The 26,106-nt window shown below is 38.0% G+C and overlaps 1 protein-coding gene across 7 annotated transcripts in view; it reads left to right on the forward strand.

Annotated features, from left to right (window-relative positions):
* The window catches only part of CKAP5 (cytoskeleton associated protein 5), a 47,618-nt gene that overhangs the window by 12,135 nt on the left and 9,377 nt on the right, over nt 1–26,106 (forward strand). For 6 of the 7 annotated variants that reach the window (XM_052694764.1, XM_052694770.1, XM_052694765.1 and 3 more), the window contains exons 5-34: nt 393–564; nt 1,459–1,591; nt 1,875–1,978; nt 2,298–2,411; nt 2,632–2,736; nt 4,626–4,715; nt 4,818–4,982; nt 5,781–5,909; nt 6,677–6,856; nt 7,086–7,199; nt 8,509–8,619; nt 9,818–9,910; nt 10,406–10,591; nt 11,111–11,205; nt 12,475–12,532; nt 12,613–12,738; nt 13,097–13,233; nt 13,388–13,562; nt 13,882–13,995; nt 18,352–18,480; nt 19,130–19,324; nt 19,892–20,027; nt 20,334–20,422; nt 21,193–21,303; nt 21,606–21,731; nt 22,424–22,573; nt 22,934–23,137; nt 23,379–23,514; nt 24,327–24,520; nt 24,978–25,150. In XM_052694764.1, the coding sequence (XP_052550724.1) occupies nt 393–564; nt 1,459–1,591; nt 1,875–1,978; nt 2,298–2,411; nt 2,632–2,736; nt 4,626–4,715; nt 4,818–4,982; nt 5,781–5,909; nt 6,677–6,856; nt 7,086–7,199; nt 8,509–8,619; nt 9,818–9,910; nt 10,406–10,591; nt 11,111–11,205; nt 12,475–12,532; nt 12,613–12,738; nt 13,097–13,233; nt 13,388–13,562; nt 13,882–13,995; nt 18,352–18,480; nt 19,130–19,324; nt 19,892–20,027; nt 20,334–20,422; nt 21,193–21,303; nt 21,606–21,731; nt 22,424–22,573; nt 22,934–23,137; nt 23,379–23,514; nt 24,327–24,520; nt 24,978–25,150 (4,044 nt within the window). The remainder of the gene's footprint in view (nt 1–392; nt 565–1,458; nt 1,592–1,874; nt 1,979–2,297; nt 2,412–2,631; nt 2,737–4,625; nt 4,716–4,817; nt 4,983–5,780; nt 5,910–6,676; nt 6,857–7,085; nt 7,200–8,508; nt 8,620–9,817; nt 9,911–10,405; nt 10,592–11,110; nt 11,206–12,474; nt 12,533–12,612; nt 12,739–13,096; nt 13,234–13,387; nt 13,563–13,881; nt 13,996–18,351; nt 18,481–19,129; nt 19,325–19,891; nt 20,028–20,333; nt 20,423–21,192; nt 21,304–21,605; nt 21,732–22,423; nt 22,574–22,933; nt 23,138–23,378; nt 23,515–24,326; nt 24,521–24,977; nt 25,151–26,106) is intronic. The other variant, XM_052694771.1, reaches the window with a different exon arrangement.

Genomic DNA, 26,106 nt, shown 5'->3' on the forward strand with positions numbered 1-26,106 from the left:
ATAGACAAAGGAGATTCTATTTATTCTGATTTAAAAAAAAAAAAAAAAAAAGTAGGTCATAAATTTCAGTCTAAAGACACTTTTTTTTTTTTTTTTTTTTTTTCTCCCTTCTTGGCAAGGAAACTGATTTAGGCAATGGATTGGATTAAATGTTTTGAAGTAATTTTAGCAGAGGCCTGCTATTGTAATACTGATTGGCTTGGGGAAAGTGATTATGATTGGGGAAATATTATTTTAATTGTGCAGCAGCTGAATAATATCATAAAAAGAAACAAGGATTTGAATAAATAACAGTTTCTGCATGTACTGCACATCACAGTTTGTTGTTTTTTTAATCACTTTTTGTGGCTCCTGTTTGGACTCTGATGCTATTCCATGTTTTTAACTTTCAGTGAATTTGGTTCAAAAATCATCTCACTGAAGCCAATCATTAAAGTATTGCCAAAACTGTTTGAGTCTCGGGAAAAGGCTGTTCGTGATGAAGCCAAACTCCTTGCTGTGGAGATCTACCGTTGGATAAGGGATGCTCTGAGACCTCCCCTGCAGAATATAAATTCTGTTCAGGTAGGTAGAAGATAATGCTGTAACCAGACAGTTGAGAAAACACTTCTACACGTGTGCTTGCGGCCCTGATCCCACAATGTTTGTCAAAGCTGGAATATTCCATTAATGAGGCATTATTTTTTAGTTTCCTGTAACAGAGCTGAAGACTTCAGTCCCTCTTTGTGGTTTCCAAAGGGGGTGACAAAAAATTCTGCTTCATTTGTACTGGAACTCAGGAGGGCATTTAGAAAAGTAGAGAAGCTTGTCACAGAGACCTTAGCTAAGGGCAAATAAGTAGTGGTGTAAAAAGACCTGCAGCTGGAAGTGGTCAGGTCTGCATTTACAGTGTTTGTTTCCTTGTATGATAACAGTTCCACTGCAGGAAGTGTTATGTTGTGATAGATAACTGGAACATTCCATTATTTTTGAACTTTCTAAATTACTAATGTATCTTTCTTTCCTATCCACATATTCATTTTGTTTTGTGGAAAGCAGTAGATTTCTGGAGCAAGGCAGAACTGTTATTTTTTAAACTGCCTGGTCAAATATAACTCAAGGTGTTTGTTTTGTCTTAGCCCTGTCTTCAGATATTAAGACTATAATAAGAATCTTTCTCCATGTTCACCCAGTCATATTTTAAACCTTTAGTGGCCTGACCGTTCTACAGCTTGTTCTGAAGTAAATGCTTGGCATTAGCACTTCTGTTTTTGATGCTCTGCTGTGTGAGTACATCTGTTCAAAAGATTCTGAACAGTGAGTGTGAAGAAATCACTTCTTTGATGGCAAAATAAAGAGCTTAAAATTTAGCAGCATCTTAAACTTGTAATGGGAAATCTCCAGTGCTTTTTATGAGATGTTTTATGTCTGTGGTATGCACAAAATGTTGTAGATACTATGACTTTTTTCCTTTGACAGCTAAAGGAACTGGAAGAAGAGTGGGTCAAAGTGTCATCAGCTGCTCCTAAGCAGACCAGGTTCCTGCGTTCCCAACAGGAGCTGAAAGCAAAATTTGAGCAGCAACAGGCAGCTGGAGGAGATGGAGATGGAGGTAAACTATCTCTCTACTCTCTACTCCATTGGGAAGCTTATCATGGGTATGTTCTTGAGAAATGCATTGAATTGTAAAGGTTCTTCCATTCAAACTTATAGAGAACGTAGGATGCATTGCACCACGTGAGAATATGGCTAGGGTAAGAACTTTACATGATAGTAGCTATCCTTTGGCATAGCAAATTCACAGTTGCTGACGCTGTTTTATAAGTGAGCCTTAGACAGTAGTGTGCTTGAAATTGCACTTACTGTGCAGCTTGTTTTTCTCCCTTCTGTTGCAGGAGATGATGATGAGGAAGAAGCAGTACCACAAGTAGATGCATATGAGTTGCTTGAAGCTGTAGAAATTCTTTCAAAGCTTCCGAAGGACTTCTATGAGAAAATAGTAAGCATAAACTTTAATTCCACTGGTTGATTCTGTGGCATGTAACAGACTAGTTTAAGCAAATAATAAACTGTCATAAATAAGTCTCAAGTTTTTGTTTTTACCATTAAGAAAGCTGTAATTCTAAGGAGCTGAGATACATCCTGGGAAAGGACTTTGTTTAATCTTTCACTGCAGTTGATGTTGAGCTTTAGGGAAACTTTAAAAGATCTTGGTTTTCTCTGAATAGAGTTGAGCTCTAAAATCTATAGCTTGTGGCAAATAAGATTCTCTAGGGCTGTTTAGATTTATGAATTAATCTAAGTGACTTGCTTTGCAGGAAGCAAAAAAGTGGCAGGAAAGGAAAGAAGCTCTAGAGGCTGTGGAATTGCTGGTGAAAAATCCAAAGTTAGAATCAGGAGACTATGCAGACTTGGTGAAAGTTCTCAAAAAGGTAATGAAACACAATGTATGCATATGGTTTAATTATTATTTTTTTAATATGATTTCATTGTATTTAAGTTCAAAAATTTTGATTAAGATAATGCTCAGGAGCCTGAACTTCTTAGTTGGAACAGTGGTAGAAGTAATCTTGTCTGTAGCCTGCTGATCCTACTAAGAGACTTCTCCGAGTCCCTGAAGTCTTCCACCTTTTGTTACTTTTTCCTTTTCAGGTTGTTGGAAAGGATACAAATGTTATGCTGGTTGCTTTAGCTGCCAAATGCCTTGCTGGACTGGCTTCTGGCCTCCGAAAGAAATTTGGACAATATGCAGGACATGTAAGTATGAGGATGTAAGGCTTTTTCCCCTGTTTTGTTTTGGGTTTTTTTGTTGTTGGTGGTGGTGCTGGCCACCAAGAACACTGGGGGGTTGGGGAGAAGGGTTTGTTTGTTTGTCAGTGCTTGGTGTTTACGAAAGATATGATTTTGTAGGATTACAAGTATTTGTCTCCACCTTGATGGATTAAGAAGTGAAGTTACTTGCAGCTTAAGGATAAAAGGACAGTGTTTATTCACGTTCAGTGGTATAAAGCTTGCTGGTACAATGAATCTTGTGTATGAAGACTGCTCTGAGTTCACTTTTCATAAGATGAACTTATTTATATTGCCTCATGCTGGAGGTACACCTGCAGAAGTGCACTTGTAGCACACGGAGGTGGGGGAAGCATTTCTGATCCTGAGGTCTACTTAGCAGTGCCGTCATGTATAGTTGTTAGTTCTGGTTTTACTTGTTTGGTTGTTCAAAGCAGGTAACAAAACTACTGAGTTTTCTTTGGCACCAAAATGTTCGGGTGATCTAGCTTAATGCTCTTCTCTCCTTTTGCAACTCTTGTCTTAGTAACAATGCTACCAAGAAAGCTGTGGAAGTATTTGCATTTATCTCACTTCTTTCTCAAGAGAGTCACTGTTGCTGTGATCTTTTAGCTACTCGACTTTAAGTTTTCTTGTGATGCGTAAGAGGATACGTAAGGGAGAGCTGAGGGTAAAGCTGAGGGAAGTGGAGAAATTGTGCCTGGCAGCTGTTAGTGTTATGTTTTATGGTGAGTTGTGAAGTTACTGAATGTCATTGCTTCAAAGTCTTCAGGTCTCTTGAACTCTGAGCAAAAGTTCGGGCAATGATAATTTCATTCTGAATGCTGCCTGTTGTTATGAGGAACATGGTTATTTTTACTTATTTATTTTGAAGCGCTTAAGGCTTTGCAAACAGGAATTGGCAAGGGTTAGCAACACAAAGATGCCACCTGAGCTTTGTTCACTGTGTCATAATGAGTTGAGATCTTGTGGTCAAATTCTGTGTAGAAAGAGGTATCTGTAGGAAGACCTGTTTTCTATTATGCAAGAGCTTATAATGAGTAACTAGATGGCTTCTAAACTGTCAACTCTGATAGGCTTACAGAAATGTCAAAAGTAGCCTGCTTTTCACTGCTAAAAGCTCTGCATGTCTCTGGTTAAACATCAGAATTTCTTATGTTACTGATAGTGTAGGTTACAGAGGCCATAGTTAAGTGGACCTCCTCATATTACCAGCACATTGGAGAGTCATCTGTATCTGGTTGACTGAGAAGCTATATTGAGTCTAAATTGCAGAGAAGCTCTGATGTGGTGTGGTTTAATTATCAGGTGTGCTTTTTCAAGTTAATAAATCCAAAAATATCCTGCTTGGAAGGGATGCAGCTGTAGGAAAGGTTCAGGCTTTCACAACTGGAGAGACAGTGTTCTAGTCAAATAAGAGCATCTTGGACAGTGGTGCTGAATGCTGTGAGGATGCTGGAAAGTGGGACTGTGTGTGTATGTATGCATACATACACAATCTTCGATTCTTAAAAAATGAGAACATAGTGTTCTACTGTGGAACTGTTTCCTATCAATGCCTCTGTATTTCACACCAGTAGATCCAGAATGTTCACTTGTGAATTTATATACCTGCTTCTTTCTTAGCTTTTCTGTGTAACTGCTCAAAAATCATTATTTATTAATAGATTGAGTGGAAAGAATTTCATATTGGAGAAAAGCTGGAATAGACTAGTTCATCCTGCTGTTGTATGCCCAATGGGGTAGGAGAGATGCTAATAGCTTTGCTTCTTTGTGAAACGTCAGGGAACAAATTTTCATGTTTCACAATTATGTTAGCGAAGAGTGGATTGACTTTTTTTTAATCTTTTCCACAGGTTGTTCCAACAATCTTAGAGAAATTTAAAGAGAAGAAACCTCAGGTAGTGCAAGCACTGCAGGAAGCCATTGATGCAATCTTTCTTACTGTAAGTAAAACGCTGAAAATTTTCCCACTGTGCCTGAGAATTGGTGTCTTTTTATTTGCTTTTTTGTTCCTTTACTGAAAGTAGTATCTTTTTTCTCTGTAGACCACATTGCAGAACATAAGTGAAGATGTGTTGGCAGTGATGGACAACAAAAATCCAACAATTAAGCAGCAGACATCCCTTTTCATTGCAAGAAGCTTTCGACACTGCACACCTTCTACTCTGCCAAAAAGTCTGTTGAAACCTTTCTGTGCTGCACTTCTCAAGGTAAAAAAGGAGAAGGAATTAGTACTTCTCTGATGCTGACTTGAAATGTTGGTGTGAAGCATCAGATTGTTTTGGGAGAAAGAAATCTGATAGTGCAGGGGCTAAAAAGCTTGTGTACTATATGGCTGTCAGTGAATTCTGACTGATATGGAAGTGGAAGATGACTTGGTCATGGAAATTGCTAAGAAGAGACTAAACTATCTCTAAAACTGAAAACTCACCTAGTTTGCAGTAAAGACGTTGGTTTGCTAACTATTTAACTGCTGGACATTGACAAATGCTTCTTGCAGATATTCATAGCAAGCTTTTATTAGAGTGCTGCATCTAATTTGCCATGGGTAAAAACTTCTGTCTATGCATAGACTGCATGTACACTGGAGAACTTCCAGTGGAATCAAAATCTGTACACTTCATTATGTGTTTCCATTTCTTTTGTCTGGGTGAATTCCTTGGCTTTTAAAATGGAGATTTGAAAAGGGTTGTGGGATTTTAAATTTCTTAGAAGCTTTTATGGTGTTTCAGTATTTCTTAAAGCTAAAATGTTCTTCCTTTTCTTGCTGTATGAGAGATCTAAGGATGGGAAGCAGCCTGTATTTGAGAAAAGAGTAGATCAAGATATGAAGAAACAGAGTAGACAACTTCTCTTTCTTTCTATAATGGAATGGAATATTAAGTATTACGCTGTATTGATTGTAAGTTTTATTAAAAGGTTGGAACAGATTTATACAGACCATGAGTTTAAACGCCTGTTTAGATGTGAGCTGCAAACTTTGTGATGCGTGCTGTATTTCTTGGCAGCATATCAATGATTCTGCTCCTGAAGTAAGAGATGCTGGTTTTGAAGCATTAGGCACTGCATTGAAGGTTGCTGGAGAGAAAGCTGTGAATCCTTTTCTAGCAGATGTCGACAAACTAAAGCTTGATCGGGTGAGTTTATGAAATGTAAAATGCTCAATTTATCCGTGTAAAATGCATTTCAGTAAAGAGGATGAGAGGAGGTACTTCAGTCAATGTTTTGCCACAGTTGTTTTGAAAGTGTCCTACTTAAAAGTTACTATCGGAGCAGGAAGACTGGAAAAAGGCTTTCAAAATTTTTTGTTAAATATTGAGTATCCTTTCTCTGACTCAGTATCTAAAATGTATTGATATGCAAACACTGCACCTTCTCATTCTTTAATATAATGTGTGTTTGGCTTTAAGAGTTGGTGAAGTGGCTTGATTTCTTTTTTGGTTGGTGGGTTGTTTTCCAAATTCTTCTTTCTCTGAAACAAATCTCATGTGTTTGTGACTTAATTCCCTGACTTAGCTCTATATTTTAAGACAGCATTTGATATTCAGTCTTTACTTCCCTACACAAAGTTTTTGTACTTTTGTGTAAGTTAACAGGTTGGAATGATGACTTGATTATTGTGCTAAGAATTAGTCTTTAGAGCATCTGCATCTGAAAGGAGTTCTCTCAACTCTCCATGCTTCGTTTTGAACTAAGAAAATGAACAATATAACAGGAGGTGATGCTATTGACTAGTTAACATTAGTGCTGTAATACAGGATAGCTGAACTTTGTTAACTGAGGAACTTAATATTTCTAGAATAGCAAAGTTTGAGCCACTGCTGAGAAGATAAACTACACCTCGTTGTGACAGCTAAACAGATATTTCTTTACATTTTTGTTTTGTTTTGAAACACTTTGTCAGATTAAAGAGTGTGCAGAGAAGGTAGAACTGGTTTATGGTAAAAAGGCTGGAGCTGCTGAGAAGAAAGAAGGCAAGCCTGTTGCTGGAAAGACACCTGCGCTTTCAGGCACTGCTGGAGATAAAGAAATAAAAGATACAGCAGCCAAGCCAGGACCACAGAAAAAAGCACCTGCTGTGAAAGTAAGAGATTGTCAAGAGGTTATTGACAGTTCTATTTGTCTGTGATTGTATTGACTATAACTAGTTGCTATCTTGAAGATCAAATGTAACAGTTATGGTACTAGAAATACATCTTCCAAATGTGTGTTTTGATGTCAGAATGCGGAGGTATAGGAAAAACAGCAGTTCGTTTAGAATCTGATGAGTTGGAGAGCTGTTTGAACTCTGCTAATTTGTGCTTCCTTTCTAGCCTGGGGGCCCACCTAAGAAAAGCAAACCAGCTGCAGCTGCAGGTACAGGAGGTGCTGGGGCTAAAGGCAAGAAGGGTCCTGAGACCAAAGAGATATTTGAATCTGAGCTCTCGGTAAGCGTCTTGCTTTTATCCAAAATAAAGTGTTCTGTGTAAATAGTCAGCTACATTTGATATTCAGTCTTTACTTCCCTACACAAAGTTTTTGTACTACATTTTTTCACTGCAGTATCTTTCTTGGGTAAGGAAAAACAGTGTATTTAAATAGAATTCATAACTGGCAAAATGGGTGTTTGATGTACTCTGGCAAATACACACTTATTGTATTGGCTGGCTTTGGTACCAGGTCATAAAAGCAGTAAATGTTATCAAGCTAGTGTAATGATCAGTGGTGTTACTGAATTAGAAACAGATGTAGAAGATAGAGATAACTACTTACAGTGTAATTAAGGATGTATGATTTGCTGTCTGGCATTAAAAGCTTGAAAATATGATATTCTGGAGTTAGTTATGCTTCAGTTTTCAAACTAATAATAAACCAAATCAAATTTCTTGCATGCTGCTCAGTTGGGGATGAGCCAAGAATGCATTGGAAATCTGTGTGTTAATGGAATCATTCATATAGTGTATATACATATGGGTTAGATGCTTTGTTTCTACTTAAGAAAAAAACAACCTTTTCCCTTCCATATCCTTTCAGTAGATTAGTCTATCTCATTCCCCATCTGTGGATCGAGCAGTAACAAAAAGCTGCTTAAGTTCTGACTTGCTCCTTTACAAAATCAATTTGCAGTTTAAGCTGTCAGCTACCTTTAGGAAGTGTCCTTTAGTATAAGTATATATATTATATACGGTGCAAAATGAGGATACAGTTCTTGAGAATAGTGCAGGTACCAGAGATGCAAAGGGAACTTTTACTATGTTTTGTTTTCAGAATAACTTGAATTCATTCCATTAAGATGGACGTGGAAGGTGTCTTCTCCTGTCCACCACTATTCTCTGATTAATTGCTATGAAATCCCAACTTCATACAAAATTATCTTGTATACTTCAGTTTATCTTTGCTTGATTCTTTCAGTAATGCCTACCTGGTATCATTTTTGACTGTACAACTGAAACTTTTTAGGGATTATTTTTCTGTTGCAATATGATTTAGCAGCTTCCTAAGCTCTGTATTGTAACCTATACAAAATGCAAAACCCTTATATTGTAATCTGTACAAAATGCTTCAACCTACAGCAGAACTTTGTCATTATGGTGTCATTATGGTGTCATAATGGTGACTTAATTAAGTCATATGGTGACTTAAATTTTGTAAATGCATCGAAGAGCAGGAGTTGTTCACATACATTATATGTCCCTAGCTCTGTTCTTCCTACTAACGCAGAATCCTGTGGGATGTGTTATTCTGTTCTGTCTGCAGATAGAAGTTTGTGAGGAGAAAGCTGCTGCTGTCCTTCCAGCTTCCTGTATCCAGCAGCTGGACAGTGGTAACTGGAAAGAGAGACTTGCCTCCATGGAAGAGTTTCAGAAGGTGAGTTTTGCAACAACTGATAAAAGGAGAAATGGGGGAGAAGAAAGCAAGAAATAATTTCTTCAGCTTGTTTTAGGCCTGGTAGCTCTCTTTTAAAGAGACATGCCAGAGTAGCAGTAGGTCAGAATGCTGTTTCAGATAAGTTAAACAATACTTGCAAAATACCAGGGGCGTACATGGTTTAAATTAACTCTTAATCCATAACTGTGGTGCAGTAACTTTCTTAATTTGATGTAGATATGGTTTTATGAGAAGCATTTGAAGCATATACATGAACTGAAGATGCATGTATACAGGTCTATTAAAAATATAAAGTAATTATAAAGGTTTTGGAATGATTTGTGCAAAAACACTTGCAAGTCCCCATTGGTTGCATTTTAAGCAGCGACTGAGCATAATATCAAAGTTTCAGTTAGTAAATAGTTTGAAACTTATGACAGCAATATTAGTATTCATAACTGGTAGTGAGTGCTTCATGTAGTTACAAACGTGGTCTACTACAAAAACTGGGATGTGAAGCCTGATTATTTTTTTTCTTCCTGCGGTATCATAAAACTTCTGAGAATTCGCATTCAAAAAGCAATCAACCGTTGATGTACAAGTAGTTCATACCATTGTATTGCAGTTTTAATTTTTAATTAAAAAATTGAGTTTTAATATTTTAGTGGAAGTGCTGACTGACTGAAATTATGGAACAGTGCTGTTACTGGCAGCACTGAAATATTGCTGCAAAAGCTTAAGCAGATTTACTGAAATACGAGGATGTTATTATAGTTTCAGTGGAATACCTTTGTGGGGAGGAGGGGCTACATTAAGGCTTAGTCTCTGCTTTGTAGTCAGCTTTCTAGGTGGGCCACTTATTAAACGTTACATTTCCAGATTTGGAATGGCCAACAAGTGCTTGTAAATACATTTAAAGGATAAACAAAGTGTAGAAGTATGAACACTTCCACCGAAATGTTGGCTCTGTGTGTGTAAAATGGGCTCCTTGCAGGAATGGGTCTTATAGTAAGGCTGTTCAGGTAAATTCTTATGCTAAGGATTTCTGCAACTTAGTGTAATATTAAGAAAACACTTGCATGACAATTCAGGTAATTTCCATTTGTGTGGATGTTTGGTTTTTGGTTGTTTGTTTGTTGGTGTTTTTTTCTTCTTTCATTTGTGACCTTTTGGTTAACTTTTGATGTTTATCCTTAAGGCTGTTGAGCTTATGGAGAGAAGTGAAATGCCTTGCCAAGCTCTAGTAAGAATGCTGGCCAAGAAACCTGGTTGGAAGGAAACAAACTTTCAGGTAATACATCTTTATCTCAGTAAGCAGCAGTTCATTTTTATTACTTAATGTAAGCTGTTTTTCCAACTGAAAAAAGGCCCTTGCTGTATATATGTTATTGTTTTAGTGCAGTTCTCTCTACAGTCAAATGAGAATATATACTCTAAAATCAGATTTCTTTTTTGCTTATAATTGAGACTCCAGGAGACACTTGAATGTGTCTAGATGTATATTGGTGTTTGTGTATATGCATATATAGGTATAGATAAATTCTAAAAGCTAGTAATGGTTGCTCAGCATTGATTGTGTATTAAAATGTGTATACACATTCAGACTATGTTATGTTTATATAAACATATATAGTTTATATTCAGATAAATGCATGTATGTACTTGAGTAGACACAGTTTAATAGAAAAAATGCAATTTGTATTTCTTACATTAAATACGTATACACTTTTTAGAGGTCTAAGATATATAAAAGTGAGTGACTTCCTTGCTATTATGAACATTCCAGGTGATGCAGATGAAACTGCATATAGTTGCATTGATTGCACAGAAAGGAAACTTCTCCAAGACTTCAGCACAGGTTGTATTGGATGGTCTTGTAGACAAGGTTGGTGATGTGAAATGTGGGAGCAATGCAAAAGAAGCCATGACAGCAATAGCTGAGGCATGCCAACTGCCATGGACTGCTGAGCAGGTGAGTGGATAGCAAAGTGTTCTTCTGTTAAAGACAGAAATGTGTTCTTTCAGGGAATTTAAGGGAAAATCAGGGAGTAAGTCTTCAGTCTTCATGCGTTTTTTTTGTTGTTTTGTTTTCCTGTGCTGCTCAGCACAGGGAAGTTTGAAGGTATCTCTTGGGATAGCTGTTAAATGCAAAAATAATGGTAGTAAATAGGTACCTTTCTGAAAATAATGTTTAAAAAAAAAAAAAAAAAAATTTGTAAAAAGTGTTTGGGGGGAAAAAACCACTTCTACACTTCTGTAATATAGCTGATCTCTGAAAGCCTTTTAGTACTTTAATAACTTCTGGTTTACTTCAGCTGCAATTATATTATGTTACAGTGACACAACAAATTTTGCCTTGGTTGTTCCCCCCAGCTCTTTTGGTTTATTTGCACTACCCTGATTTTTGCAGGTATTATCACTCATTTACATACAATAGTTCTTTGTCACCTGGCTTGCTAATGAAAACTCAAGCTTTACTTTTCTCTTCCAGGTTGTGGCTATGGCTTTCTCTCAAAAGAACCCTAAAAACCAGTCGGAAACTTTGAACTGGCTCTCAAATGCAATTAAAGAGTTTGGCTTTTCTGGGTACGTCTTCCAAGAGAAATTTGAGTCTGTGTTTTTTATCTTGGGCTGAAGATTTGTTCTTGAGAGTGCAAGTGCACTGAACTTTTACTTCTCTCAGCTCTGATACTGACTTTATCAGCTGCTCTTCCAGTTCTAAACGTGTAAACAAAAACATCTGACAGGAATAATAAGGTTGCATCCTTTGTTAAAAGATCCCTTCTCGTTGGGGCTTCTCTGAAGAATCTTAATCTACATATGGAAGTGGGATGAGTAATAGTTTTGGTACGTCTATGCTCTGATGCATCCCAGTGTAGTTTTGTTTGACACAGTATAGAGGAATATATACTGGGATGCTTATTTTTCTCATTGGGGTAGATTTCTAGGGTGATGTTTTAGCCAACACAATTACTGCTGCTGATGCTGGATGGGGTAGAAAATAAGTTTTTCATTAGAACCAGTGTAACATTCCTTAGTTTCTCAGCACCTATCTCTTAACTGAATGCTCTCTATTATGTGTATACAGTAATGTGCCATTTACTTAAGAGAACAAATTTCTGATTGTTGGATCAGCAATCAAATGCTAGTTTAGTTGATTGCTTAGGCAGTTACTTTGACTGGATTACACAACAGCCATGAAATGGGTAGTTGCATTGATTAAGTCTTGGGAACTTTTTTCAGTAGCAATTCACATTTGGACAAATTCCACAAAAAGTGTATTTCCACCAGAGTAATGTATGGAGATGATAATAGAACCATACGAAGGAAGCTTCCATGTTGACCCATCTATTGTCTGTTGCTGCGCAGTGGTGGTGTAGAAGGTTAAGTAATCTAAACCTTCCTTCTTTCTCTTGCGAATTACTGATTCTGAAATTTGGACCTTTTTCAGCAAGATCCTGGTACAGGTTCACCAAAAAAATGCTTTTTATTATGTAGCCACATTTCAGGTGCTTAAAATGGTACAAGACTTGTTCCTTTGGATTTTAGTACTAGCAATCTCAGGATTGTAGTAACATAAGAAGCTCTACAACTCTAATAAATAGCATTTGATGTTAGTTATCTTAGGTTTACTGTGCTGACTTTCATAGCAGCTTATTCCCAAAACTGATCTATTTAATTAGTACACTGTACTTAAGATGTTAATGTGTGAATATTTTCTGCTTCTCGGTGATTTCTCATTCCCATTGCATTTTTTATTTTATTTTTTTTTTAAGTTTTTAGTATGCTATGATTGTTTTGGTTGGTTTGTTTGTACTCATGGGAATGTGATTTATTTTTACTTTTTTTCCACAGATTGAATGTCAAAGCTTTCATTAGTAATGTGAAGACAGCTCTTGCTGCAACTAACCCAGTAAGAAAATTTATTTTAATCCAGAATTTTGATCAGTCCTTAATGTGAAGACTGAACGCTTTTTATCACCTTTCTGTCAGGCTGTAAGGACTTCTGCCATTACCTTGCTGGGAGTCATGTATCTTTATGTGGGACCATCTTTACGAATGTTTTTTGAGGATGAAAAGCCAGCCCTTCTCTCTCAGATTGATGCAGAATTTGAAAAGGTATGAAGTGTAGCATTCTTAATACCAAATATCACTAAAACTACTTGGAAACAACAGTAGTTGGAATGTGTACTAATACTGTGGGTCTAGCCTTTGATTTTGTTTTAAGTGAACCAGATTTCTGAAGATAGCAGCTGCTTTGGTGAGCTAAATGTGTTGTGCCTAGCTATGCCAATAGTTTTTTTTTCCTGTCACAGATTGCAAAAGCTCTTGTTCCTGGGTTTGGGTTTTTTTTTTTTTTTCCGAGTATTATGTTTTAAAATCTTTGATACTGAAATAGTGTATTTGTGTTGTATGAGTGCCTTTATTTTTAATGTCAAACTCTAAAATAGCCATTGTAAGCTTTTGTTGCTTGCAGATGCAAGGACAGACAGCACCAGCCCCAACTCGTGGCATTTCCAGGCACAGTGGAGGAAGTGGGGATGATGGTGAGGAAGAGGAACAGGAAGATGTTGGGAATGATGTTGTGGATCTTCTGCCAAGAACGGATATTGGGTACATTTATATTCTACAACTTGAAGGCATTTGCACTGCAATTCAAAGCTTAATTGACATCCTTTATAAGCATAAATCTGCATTATTAAAGCACTCAAATACTGAAGGCATGTAAATAAGAAAATGGACTTTTTACTTTTTCTGTTTTGTACAGTGATAAGATCACAGCTGAGCTAGTGGCTAAGATTGGGGACAAAAACTGGAAGATCAGGAAAGAAGGTCTAGATGAAGTGGCAAGCATTATTAACGATGCCAAGTTCATACAGCCCAATATAGGAGAACTTCCTGCAGCTTTGAAGAGTCGTCTCAATGACTCCAATAAAATCTTGGTATGTTATTTGAAAACCTACTTTTCAACTATTTCCAGTTCAGAAATGAGAAATAGTTTATGGCAGAGAGCTGTTGCAATGTCACAAAACCATTAGTTTGAAACCAGTGGAGTGTATTAATGAAAAAATCTTCCAAAAAAGGAGAAGATTGTGTGTCGCCATACAAGTAATGCTCCTGTTTCAGTGTCCCTATATCACTGAGCAGGCATTCTGAAGTAAAAGCTTATGTACAGCAGTGTTAACTCTCTCCATGTGACTTTGAATTTTGCATATATGATTGTACCAGTAGCTTATTCAAAGACTTTCTCTTTATATGCAGGTGCAACAAACGCTGAGCATTCTTCAGCAGCTGGCAACAGCAATGGGCCCCAATATCAAACAGCATGTGAAAAATTTGGGCATTCCTGTCATTACAGTCCTTGGAGACAGTAAGGTAAGATGCTCAATACCTTTCTCCTTTTCACAGAATCACAGAAACACCAAGGTTGGAGAAAACCTACAAGATCATCCAGTGCAACCATCCAACCATCACCAATAGTTCTTACTAAACCATGTCCCTCAACACAACGTCCAAATGTTCCTTGAACACTCCAGGGTCGGTGACTCCACCACCTCCCTGGGCAGCCCATTCCAGTGCCTGACCACTCTTTCAGAGAACTAGTATTTCCTAACATCCAGCCTAAGCTTCCTCCGGTACAACTGGAAGCCATTCCCTATCACCAGTTACACAAAAGAGGCCAACCCCTAGCATACTACAACTTTCCTTCAGGTAGTTATAGAGAGCAATAAGGTCTCCTCTGAGCCTCCTCTTCTCCACACTGAGCAATCCCAGCTCCTTCAGCCACTCCTCATATGGCCTGTGCTCCAGACCCCTCACCAGCTTTGTTGCCCTTCTTTGAACCTGATCCAGGGCCTCAATGTCTTTCTTGCAGTGAGGGGCCCAAAACTGGACACAGTACTCGAGGTGCGGCCTCGCCAGGGCTGAGTAGAGGGGGACAATCACTGCCCTGTTCCTGCTGGTAACACTGTTTCTGATACAAGCCAGGATGCCATTGGCCTTCTTGGCTACCTGGGCACAGTGCTGGCTCATGTTCAGCCGAGCATCAGTCAATACCCCCAGGCCCATTTCTTCTCCACAGTCTTCCAGCCACTCTGCCCCAAGCCTGTAGCCTTGCCTGGGGTTGTTGTGGCCGAAGTGCAGGACCTGGCATTTGGCATTTTAGAAACTCATCCCATTGGCTTCAGCCCAGCTATCCAGCCAGTCCAGATCACAAAATCACCAAGGTTGGAAAAGACCTTCAGGATCATCCAGTCCAACCATCTACCTATCACTAATAGTACTCACTAAACCATGTCTCTCAACACAAAATTCAAACATTCCTGGAACATCTCCAGGATCAGTGACTCCGCCACCTCCCTGGGCAGTCCATTCCAGTGCTTGACCACTCTTTCAGAAGAGTGGTATTTCCAAGATCCCTTTGTAGGGCTTTGCTTCCTCCAGGCAGATCGACACTTCCGGCCAACTTGGTCTCATTTTTGCCTTTCTGCCCTGAAGTATACCTGGGAATAACTGTTCCTGTTTGCTTTTGAGATGTGAATGGTAATTAAAGCTTTGGAAGCTCATGCAAGTTGTGATGGTGATTTTTCTGGAGGGGGATTGTTTTTGCTTAAATGACAACTTATTATCCAAATAAAGTATCCTTGGTATGCATTCTGCATGAGACATATTCTACTGCTTGTGAATAACAGGAGCTGGGGTCATAATTCATCTTACAAATGAAACACAATGACTATGTATACATGAGCTGAACTTTCAGACTGAAAGGACACTACTTTACCAAGAAAACTTGATTGACTTTAAGGTTGCTTGTAGAAGTCTTCTTTTAGTGTATCAGCATGAATTCCAGTGTGCAGTGTTGTCTTGTTCTGTGTCACTGTGTGGGAGACTTCTGTGTAGGCTGAAATATGGCACTGACTTATACTGAAGTTTGTATAATGTCATTGTTGAGCTTGTCAAGATACTGTGTCAAATCAAACTTAGGACCATGGAAAGAACTATTTGGGACAACTGGAGAGAGGGAGGCTTGAGAAGATGCTAACGATTTGTGCCAGAATTCACAGGCAATCATCAGAGGTGATATTTCAGATGTTCCTATTCTGAGTGTGAGCAGTAAAATGTGCAGGAAGTAGGTGAGCAGGTTGAAATTGGAAGTCTTCCTAGCAGCAAAAGCAACTACTTGGAAAGCTGCTGAGGGTGTGTGTCAAAACTGGATTCCTACTGAAGTACTATTTTTGTTGATGCCTGTAGGAGAAAGGTGCTTGACACAGTTTCACAAGTCTGCATTTATATGCAGATTGAGAAGGAGAATCATCTTCCCTTTACCTCCCCCAACCCCAGATGAACTCTTACAGTGAAAGTGCCTGGAGATTAGCATTGCTCTTCTGGAAGCCAAAGCTCACTCAGCATAAACTGATACTGGTTTAGCGAGTACCTTCTAATCAATTGCTTGTTATTGAACATAGAAGGTTCCCTTCTTATTTGAAGAAACTGGTTGTCATTACCTAGGGGAAAATAGCTGCTTCTGTGCTTCAATTTCATGAAGCTTGCTATTTCTGAGGAGTGTGTATTTGAAAGCAAGAGAAGCTAGCTCCAGTTTACAAGCTGTGGTATTCTTGAATCTACAAATGAACAAGCAAAATGTCTTCTACTGTACTGACGAGCTGTGCTGATATTTGAAGTACAACATGCTGATGTTGCATGCCAACATGCATTAGTGTACCAATGCTTAATGTGTTTGCCTCCTTGGTGTTGGTGGTGCCTGCATTGACTTCATTCTTCTCCTCTTTGAAGAGGCAGAAACTCTGAAGTACTCCGTGCAAGGAGTTCAGATAAGACTTGTCCTTTTTGTGTCAGAAAGCTTGATGTGTTTGTCTGCCCCAGTAGGAATGACAGCAAGTCTTGCCTGCCATAAATAGATGAGTATCATTTTAAAATAAATTAAAATCATTTGGTATGTGGAGACTAGTCAGGATTGCCAAGAATTACGGATTACTTTGACTACTGACAGTTTTGAAGGTGGAGTTGGGCAGCACTCAAAATCTAACAGTCCCTTCTACTGGAGATGATTCTTATTCTTTGAAGAGCACAGGTATTATCCTGATGCTACTTGTAAGTCACAGTGTCTAGTTTCTTTCCCTTCTCTGGGATCTCTCTCTAAGGAGCCTAAGTTCCATTTAAAATCCAGCAAGTCAGAAGTCGCATATGAAGATGACTTAAAGCTTCTAACAAAACAGACACCTCATTATGTGAACTGAGGAGCTCGTTGTCTGTTTAAAGCTCAAAACTACATGGTGTAGTTGCAAGGATACAGATTTTAAATTACCACCTACACATCTACAAATTCACTTTTGCACAGTTCTGAGAACATGCACAAATTGTGCTACAGAAATTGTCATGTTTAATACAACAGTGAAACTGGGTCTCCTTCCAAACAATGGGAGGACTAAGCATAAGGATCTAGATTTAAAGAAAAAAAAACAAACTAAAATAAGGTTTATTTCAGGTTATTTCCTCAGTCCAAAGGAACTAATTTTTTTTATGAGCAAGCTGGTTTCTTTCTTTTATTCACCCCTCAAGTTATCATGAGAAAACAGCAAGCTGTCTTCACTTGCAAGTACATGATTTTTAAGGAGAAGACCTACTGAGATTAACCTGTATCATCACCAAAATGTGCAATACAAATGCATAATACCAGTGTTACTGGTATTACAATTACAATGTGCTGTGATACTGATGGAGGATTGTGTACTCATTCAAACATTACTGCAATAATAACTATTCTGCAAGATTTATCCAGTTGCAGGTATTTAGGGAGATGAGACAGATTTTTGAGCCTTGCTTAAAATACTGACATTCAGTGAATAATTAAGCAAAACCAGGCTCTAACCTGTAAGTAGACAAATGTAGGTGTTTGCATTTGGCACAGGAATTTTATTTCCCTCTGTGGACAACTTTTTAGTAAGGATGCTGACTCTGGGTACATGCCAGAATTGAGTCAATTTTAAGTGCAATGTAACATGTATCCTATGTATCTGTTATACAAACACACATACTTCAGCTTTAATATCATCTTGCCTCCTACTCAGCCTATGGGAGAGTGATCTGTTCTCATGTGTACGCTTGTGTTTGTACTGACGGATTTTCTTTGAAGAATCGCGTGTTCCATCTGACTTCCAATTTCACATAACTGTTTCAAAAAAAGACACAATGTGGGTTTTTTTTTGTTTTTTTTGTTTTTTTGTTTTTTTAAACCAAAACACTAAAGATAGAACTGGGGTAAGAGACTCACCTGCCCTTGTTTTGACCTTGGCTCAGAAACCTGAAATAAGACTGCCCTGAAACTACTAACAGGTTCCATAATCTTCTTGTCCTGCTATATGTATATGCTAAGCCTGTTATAACCATTACATAAATCAACTTTATTCTTTAGAAGTCAACCTTATCTGTACCTGTTTTTTCATTCAGGAGTTAAGGTTAAGATAGCAAGTTTGAAGTGTTTCTAAAGATAACCTTTTGTGCCTGTTTATTATACCTATCACTTTTTAATAGTAAGTTTATGATATGATTTGCTTATTTCCGTATGCGATAGCGACGCTAAAATTAGACACTGAATCCTACGTTTCTCAAGTAGTGAGTGAGAACGTAGTTCAAAATTTATAATGTAGAATCTTCTGTTGTAATCTTATGACCCTTCTTTAGGATTATTCATAAATCTTGTTATTGCTACAGAATAATGTTCGTGCTGCTGCACTAGCAACTGTGAATGCCTGGGCTGAACAAACTGGCATGAAAGAGTGGCTGGAAGGAGAAGACCTATCTGAGGAACTCAAAAAAGAAAATCCTTTTCTAAGGCAAGAGGTAGGCTTCTCTTAACTGCTCTTTGTGTGTATTTGCTCAAAATAACCGTTTTTGCTATGGACTAACTTTATATAAGCAAACTGATGTTGCATAATACAACTATTATGTAAGTAAACAAGAAGCAACTCTCTGTTCTTGCTGACAAAACTTTACAAGGCTAATGAGCTGTCCCCTAGCGTGATAGCTGTAACTTAGATTTTAGTGCCTCCAAAATGCAGGTTTAGCCTCTTGGTCACCCTTGTAAGACTATTTTGTTTCCCGTCAAATTGACACAGTAGTGATGAAGACCAGAACAGAACTGGAGGTGTTAATATATTGAGGTTAATGAAGTGCAACTTACTAATTAGCTGCACTACCTAGTCTGAAATTCCAGTGTTATTTACAGAAGGAGGAATCAGCCCACACAATCTTACCTGGTCAGGCTCCAAGTTTTGAAGTAGCTGCATATTCAAATACTGTACTCACTTTTTGTTGTTTCTGAATTGTTAATGCTACACTTACGTTGTTTAGGAGTATGTTTGTCTAAACATAGTTTTTTCCTTTTCCTTGTATGTATGAGTAAAGGACTAGTGTTCGTGCTCTTGTGGCTTATGTTAGATGTTCCAAATATCAATAATCGCTTATTCAAAAACATTTTTTAAACTTACAGCTTCTTGGTTGGTTGGCTGACAAGTTGCCTACCCTCCGCTCTGTTCCTTCTGACCTGCTCTTATGTGTGCCTCACCTCTACTCCTGCCTTGAAGATCGAAATGGAGATGTGCGTAAAAAGGCTCAGGATGCCCTGCCATTCTTTATGATGCATCTTGGCTTTGAGAAGATGGCAAAAGCTACCGGCAAGCTGAAGGTATTGCTGTGACTAAGAGTGGCTAATGTGACTTTGACTAAGTGAATATTAAATGGTTAGGTTTGTGATGTATTTGGTTATGGAAAACCTTGCCTGCACTGAACTTCAGGTGGCTGAAAATAAGGTTAGGAGATTGCAAGTTTTCTGTACTTCAAAAAGACCGTGGCCACAACTGATTTATCTCTACAAGAGCTTGTTATTTATTCACAATGTGTATTTTTCTAAAAGAAATCTATTTGTTGATAGCTTACCATTTATTTTCTAACTGTATGCCTTTAAACACATGCATGGCTTACTCAAACAATAACTCATAGGGTTCTCAAGTAACGTCATAGGACTGCTCAAGCTGGAACAGATTGCTGGTTTGCTTCATATACATCTTCCAGAAATAACTAATGGCAAGGTGTCCCATCTCAGAATGTGAAGATCTGAAAGCATGTTCCAAGTGTCATGAAAGATGCTTACTAGAGAATATTCTGCTTCAAAGTACTGTCGTTTTTCTAGTCTGAGGTATGTATTGAAACAGTAATCCTTCCATATCTGTTATTTTGTTTCCCCGCCCTCTAGCCTACTTCCAAAGACCAGGTACTGGCCATGCTTGAAAAAGCCAAAGCCAATATGCCAGCCAAACCAGCTCCGCCTGCTAAAGCATCCTCCAGAGTGGGAGGGGGAGCAGCTCCAGCCAAATTCCAACCTGCATCAGGTAACCTCTCAAGTTCTGGGAAATAACTGAAGAAAAGGGTTGGTTTACATTCCCCTAAGAAGAATTTTTGGTAAACAGTACTTTAATGATTATTTATGTTTTAAACTATAATAAATTTGATGTATAACGATGTGGGGAACTGTGTGTGCTAACATGCAAAAGAAAATTTTCTATGTGATAAGGGCATTATCACACATTACTATCATTATCTTCATGAGTAGTTTATTATTCTGTTCTAAGAACAAAAAAACAGTGTTGATTTGAAACAGGCTTCCTGATAGTTTGGGATGATCTTTGTTTCTCCAGCTCTTACAGAAGATTCAGGGTCAAATAGCATGGAATCTAAGCCTGATCCCAAAAAAGCCAAAGTAGGAGGAACTTCCTCTAAAACTAAGGTAATTATTCTATTTTGTGTGATATTAATTCAAATAAATTAACAGATTGAGTAATGTTTTATGGGTAAAAGAGTATAGCCCTTTCTTGGGACTGCTTTTAAAAAGAATCAGTGTGTTTGTCTGATTTCTGAAATTAGATGTTTCTGTATCTTCTACTTAAGTAGGTAATAACAGAAATAATGTTTAACTAAGTCTGTTTTGTTTTTAAATGCCATGTGAACAGCTCATTCCATATTGTAAATTTGCTTGTCTTCTTGGTTTCAAGTAATTGAGCATTTATTCTTACTATTGCTGTTCTGCTGTGAACAACAGTGTTGAACCCATGTATTGAAGGAAATTCATCTCCTTCACAGTTGGAACACAGAAACAAGAAGAGAAAGAATATGTTTGAAAGCACAGTCACAGCCTCAGCTGTGCATCCTTGAATTGTTTTTTCATTGTTAGTGATTTTTTTCTATTTATTTTAAAGTTAAGCAAAAAACCACCTTGTTTTATAATCCTTTTGCTTCTATTGCCTCAAGTAATGTTATGAGAAAAACTGACGCAAGTCCAGATCTATGACAGAAATGAATGGAACAAACTTGGAAGGATGTTGTAGGCTTGCCAAAGTTAATATATTTGCTTGTCAGAATTTTGATTCTGGAGTTAATACCTCTGCAATGGACACACACAAAAAAAAAATGCCTATGTAAGAGATGTGGATTGGTAACTCTTCCAAGTAAATATGTCTCTAACAACAAAGCCTTTTTTTTTTTATGGCTTATTTACAGCAGTCAGATGTTAATAGCAGTGTGTCCAAGGGCAGTACCAGCCTGTCCAAAACTAATATAAACTTCAGCAAAGGCAATACCAGACTGACAAAGAGCAAATCTATCAAACAGGTACTACATTGGGTTTTAGGTATGTGTGTGGGTAACTGGTGCACTGGTCCAGAATGATATGTCATCTTTCACAGGGTGCTATTGCACACACTGTCACGAGTATTGCTTCCACAGCAGCAGAGCACATACTTTAAAAAATTCTAATCAACTTTATTCTTTCAGCTTCTCTCTGGCTCTTGTTTACGTAGGCAGCATGAGGTTGGCTGGCATCTAATGCTTGCTATTGCTTGGACTAAGGCACATGTCTTGCGTTGCTTCTTAATACCTTGGGTTTGGGGGTTTTTTTGTTTTTGTTTTCTCAGGGCGTACAGGGGAAGAAAATATTAAACAAGCCTACTTTAAAGGAGGATGATGACAAATCAGGTCCCATTTTTATCATAGTCCCAAATGGGAAAGAACAGAGAATGAAAGATGAAAAAGGACTAAAGGTAAGAAAGATCTAAATGCATTCACTTATTTTGAATTAGTATTAATTTTAATACATCTTTTTGTTCTGGCATTTAAAATTAACTATGCTAGGACATGAAAGTTGTATTTTCTGTCTGTCCTTTGGGTTGTTTATCCAGTGCCCCAGTTGACTTGCACAGGCCCATATTACTTTGTGATGTTTGTCTGTTTGTCAGATTTTGTGCATCTGCGTGTTCTTGTAGAACTTCTTGCTGCTTCTAAGAGATGATCCTTAGCTTTATAGTGTCAAGTTGATCAACTTTTTGTGCATGCCTAACGTTGGAGTTCTAGGATCCACATTAAATTCTTTCTATGTATTTTGAATGGTACTTCTTAACAAGCTCGATTTTTTTGCGCATGTGGAAATTTTGTTGCTTAAAGCATGCTTCATTGATTACTTGCCAGTGAAAAGACCTATGTAGCTTAAAAACAACCACTCTAAGTAGTTGGTAGAAATTAAGGTAACAGCCTAAAGGTGACTGCTCAACACAGGATCTTTTATGGAAGCCAAGATGAGCAAAAGCCATTTAAATTTTCCCGTTGTCTTTTGATAATGAGAAGATTTTGAAAACAGATTCTGAAGTAGGACAGAAAACAATGCAAATGAAAAAAAAATTTTTTCAAGAGCGAAAAGTGCTGCTTGCTTTGGGTTCCAAATGCTGATGTTTTGCAGGTGTTGAAGTGGAACTTCACTACTCCTCGTGATGAATACATTGAACAGCTGAAAACTCAAATGTCCAGTTGTGTAGCCAAATGGTTACAGGATGAGATGTTTCATGCAGACTTCCAGCACCACAACAAAGCACTGGCTGTTATGATTGAGGTAAGTTTGGATCTGTGCTAGTGGATGACAACAAAAATAATTATTCCTTGCTGTCTCATCTTGAATTAAAATCAACTAGGAGTGTTCTGAGAAGCTAGAGGTAACTGTACTGTGAGATTGAAACTTTTTTCCAGATAATTAATGAATTTTATGTTTTTGAGGAGAAGAGAAAATTAGTTTGTTCACTAGAGGTTTTTCTTAAAATGTCGGAAAGCTGTTTAAGCTGAAAGTGAGCACTTGCAGTCACAGAAATCAATCAGTGTGTGTAGACTGTCTCAGCAGGAATAGCTTTTTCCTTGTTCTGATTTCTTGAACAGCGTGCTTCACTTTGCCCCTCTTTTTTCCCCGTGTTGTTTGAAGCATTTGGAGAATGAGAAAGAAGGAGTCATCAGCTGCCTGGATCTGATCCTGAAGTGGCTTACTCTTCGGTTCTTTGATACCAACACAAGTGTTCTTATGAAAACACTTGAATACCTTAAATTGCTGTTCAATATGCTGAGCCAAGAGGAATATCACCTTACGGAAAATGAAGCATCGTCTTTCATCCCGTATCTCATCATAAAGGTACCATTTATTATACAGAAGTTAACCTCGCTTTCTGTGGGGAACATTGCAGGATAACAAATTACTACAGTGATGCTCATTCTGAGTGTGTTGTGTATTTGCCTTTAAAAGGCATTTTCCAGAAGGAGTTTTTGCACTGAGAATAATTTTGACTGTCTTGACATTAAACTACTTCATCAGTATGAAGAGTCTGTTCAAAATGTTTAGTATTTCTTCCCAACTGTTTTTGCTTTTCTATTAGGTAGGAGAACCAAAAGATGTCATCCGCAAAGATGTGCGTGCCATCCTGAATAGGATGTGTCTCATATATCCAGCCAGCAAAATGTTTACTTTCATCATGGAGGGGACAAAATCTAAAAACTCAAAACAGCGTGCAGGTGGGAAATAGCATTAAACATACTAAGCAGTTTCAATGTTTAGCCGTGTTGTTTTGCATCCTGAAAAACCAACTTAACTTCTAGTAGAAGATGAGATTTGCCCTGTATGTAGAATTATATGCACTTGCAAGTAACCCTGTCATGTATTTTAGTTAAAGGAAGAATAATCTTGCTCTTTATTTTTTATCTTTGGAAGCTATAACAATCTGTTGATAGTAATTTAACATTAACATTAAGTTTGAGTCTTCCTTGAGGAGGCTTGTTTTAATAAAACAGTGCTGTGGAGAAAAATGATGACAGTACTGTTCAAGTCACTAAGGGAATCTGGTAATACGATCAGAACTTTGGAAAGATGTCTCTATGCTGTACAGAGGTCTCAACTGTTTTACTTTAGGAATTGTTTACCATATAGTGTTTTAAAGTTCAAACAGCTTCATGGTCACCTTGAATATCTCATCCTTATAAATCTAGAAGGTTAAATTCTATGATACGACATTACAAACTTAGAACTGTCTAAACTGCCTAATTGTGAAGTTGAACATCACATAGCTCACAGTAATGGGAAGTACTTGGAAAGGTATGGGAATGACTGACAGCTTTTAGATGCTTGTGTGCTTCTTTATCTCATAAATCGCCCAGAAGGTGTGCATCTATCAACACAGAGGGCAAGAACTATCATTCTGTTAATAAATTGAGCGTTGTGATTCACCCTTCTGTATAGTGAATGTTCGTTCTCAAACAGCACAGAAGTCAGAGGATTGTTTCTCAGCAGCTTTAATTTTGAATCTGCTTGTGTCATTTTCTTCCTTCAGAGTGCCTGGAAGAGCTTGGATGTCTGGTTGAATCTTATGGCATGAACGTATGCCAGCCAACTCCAGGGAAAGCCTTGAAAGAAATGGCAACTCATATTGGTGATAGAGACAACACCGTTCGCAATGCTGCACTGAACACCATTGTAACTGTCTACAATGTTCATGGTGACCAAGTATTCAAGCTGATTGGAAATGTGAGTGTAACTGGAAATAACAATGGTTGAGTTGCAAGTACTTGGAACAGGCAAGGTGTAGCAGGACCTTGGCTTTTGGAGTCCCCAGTGTTAAAATGTTGCCTGGGGCTCATAAATACAGAGGACATGCAAGGGTGGATAGGTGTGTTTTGTTCTTCAGCAACACAAGCAACAATTAAACTTACTAACAGTGGTAGGATTTGAACTAAAAATGATTTGTTTCTTGGAAACAATGTGGGCCAGAAGGGACTGTATTTCATATAGTAGCTTGTCCATATGGATTAACTAGCTCCTGAACAACCATCTGGTAGTCAAGTGACCCTGTTGGAGAGCTGCTAGATGGTAGTATTGACTTGCCTTGGAATTGCAAAACCTCAGCCTGTAATAATTGTGTCACCTACAAGAGGTACACATTTCTAAAACTCATTCAACTGAGTGAAAGCATTGTTTGTTTTAGCTGTCAGAGAAAGACATGAGCATGTTGGAGGAGAGAATAAAACGGTCAGCCAAGAGACCATCTGCTGCTCCAGTGAGACAGGCAGAGGAGAAACCTCAGCGTATCCAAAACATCAGTGCGAATGCTAGCATGCTGCGGAAGGGGCCAGCTGAGGATATGTCTTCCAAGCTCAAGTATGTAATGATACATTATGGTCTGCAGGTGGTATAGTGTATGTGCTAATGTCATGTCCAGCTATGTCATTTTATTTTGTGTATCATCATTGCATGTTGTGAAAATTGGCCAAAGAATTTAAAACAGAATGTCTGAAACTTTTTTTTGTCTTGTCTGTCTTGAAATCTTTCTAAATGGTCTTGTGCCTTTTTTCACTGCTTCTCCATGGACAGAATTATGTATCGCACTTATAGGATGTAAGTACTGCCCACTAACTCCTTAGTGCAGGGGCTCTTCTGTCTTTCCATTTCTATCCTTGTCATCCCTTCCAAAGGGTGACATGTTTATCATAGCCAGTTCAGTAGGTGTGTAGGTCTGTGATCTGAGCAAAAGAAAGAAAACAACAGCAGAAGTTTCTACCGAGGTGTCTGTAGGTGAAGCTGCAGGCAGATAGGGCACCTGTGGTAGACAGCTGTTGGAAATGCTGGGAGAATGTCCTGTGTGTTGCATTTATCTGGACCGTGTCCCTAACTTGTTAGCACAATTACATAGTACAGAATTGGATGAGCACGTGTGAAGCAGCCTGGAGAGACGGTTTTGGAAACAAAAGCTCAGAAACAGTGTCTTACCTCTTGCTCATCGTCTTGGAATAAAAGTCCCTGTTGGAGAATAGCACATGATGTTTCCTTTAAACTTCTAGTATGAAGTACAAGTTATATGGGAGAATACTAGATTCAGTTGAGCTTGCAATGTTTCTATGTACACATGCATCCTATTCATCATCTAAAAACACAAATGAACTCTAAGCCTGTGTTTCATTAGTGTTACTTTAAACTGTGTTCAGTGATCTCTAACAGCATTAGCTAGTTTATACCTAACTGCAGTGGTTTGGATGGGGCCTCATCTTGTAAGGGTAGCTGGGAAAGCAAGTAACTGGCAGCTGCTCTTCTGGCTTTCAAAATTTAGTTTTACCAAT

This window comes from Tympanuchus pallidicinctus, unplaced genomic scaffold, assembly GCF_026119805.1.
Source record: "Tympanuchus pallidicinctus isolate F22 unplaced genomic scaffold, pur_lepc_1.0 scaffold3, whole genome shotgun sequence".
Classification (NCBI taxonomy): Eukaryota; Metazoa; Chordata; class Aves; order Galliformes; family Phasianidae; genus Tympanuchus; species Tympanuchus pallidicinctus.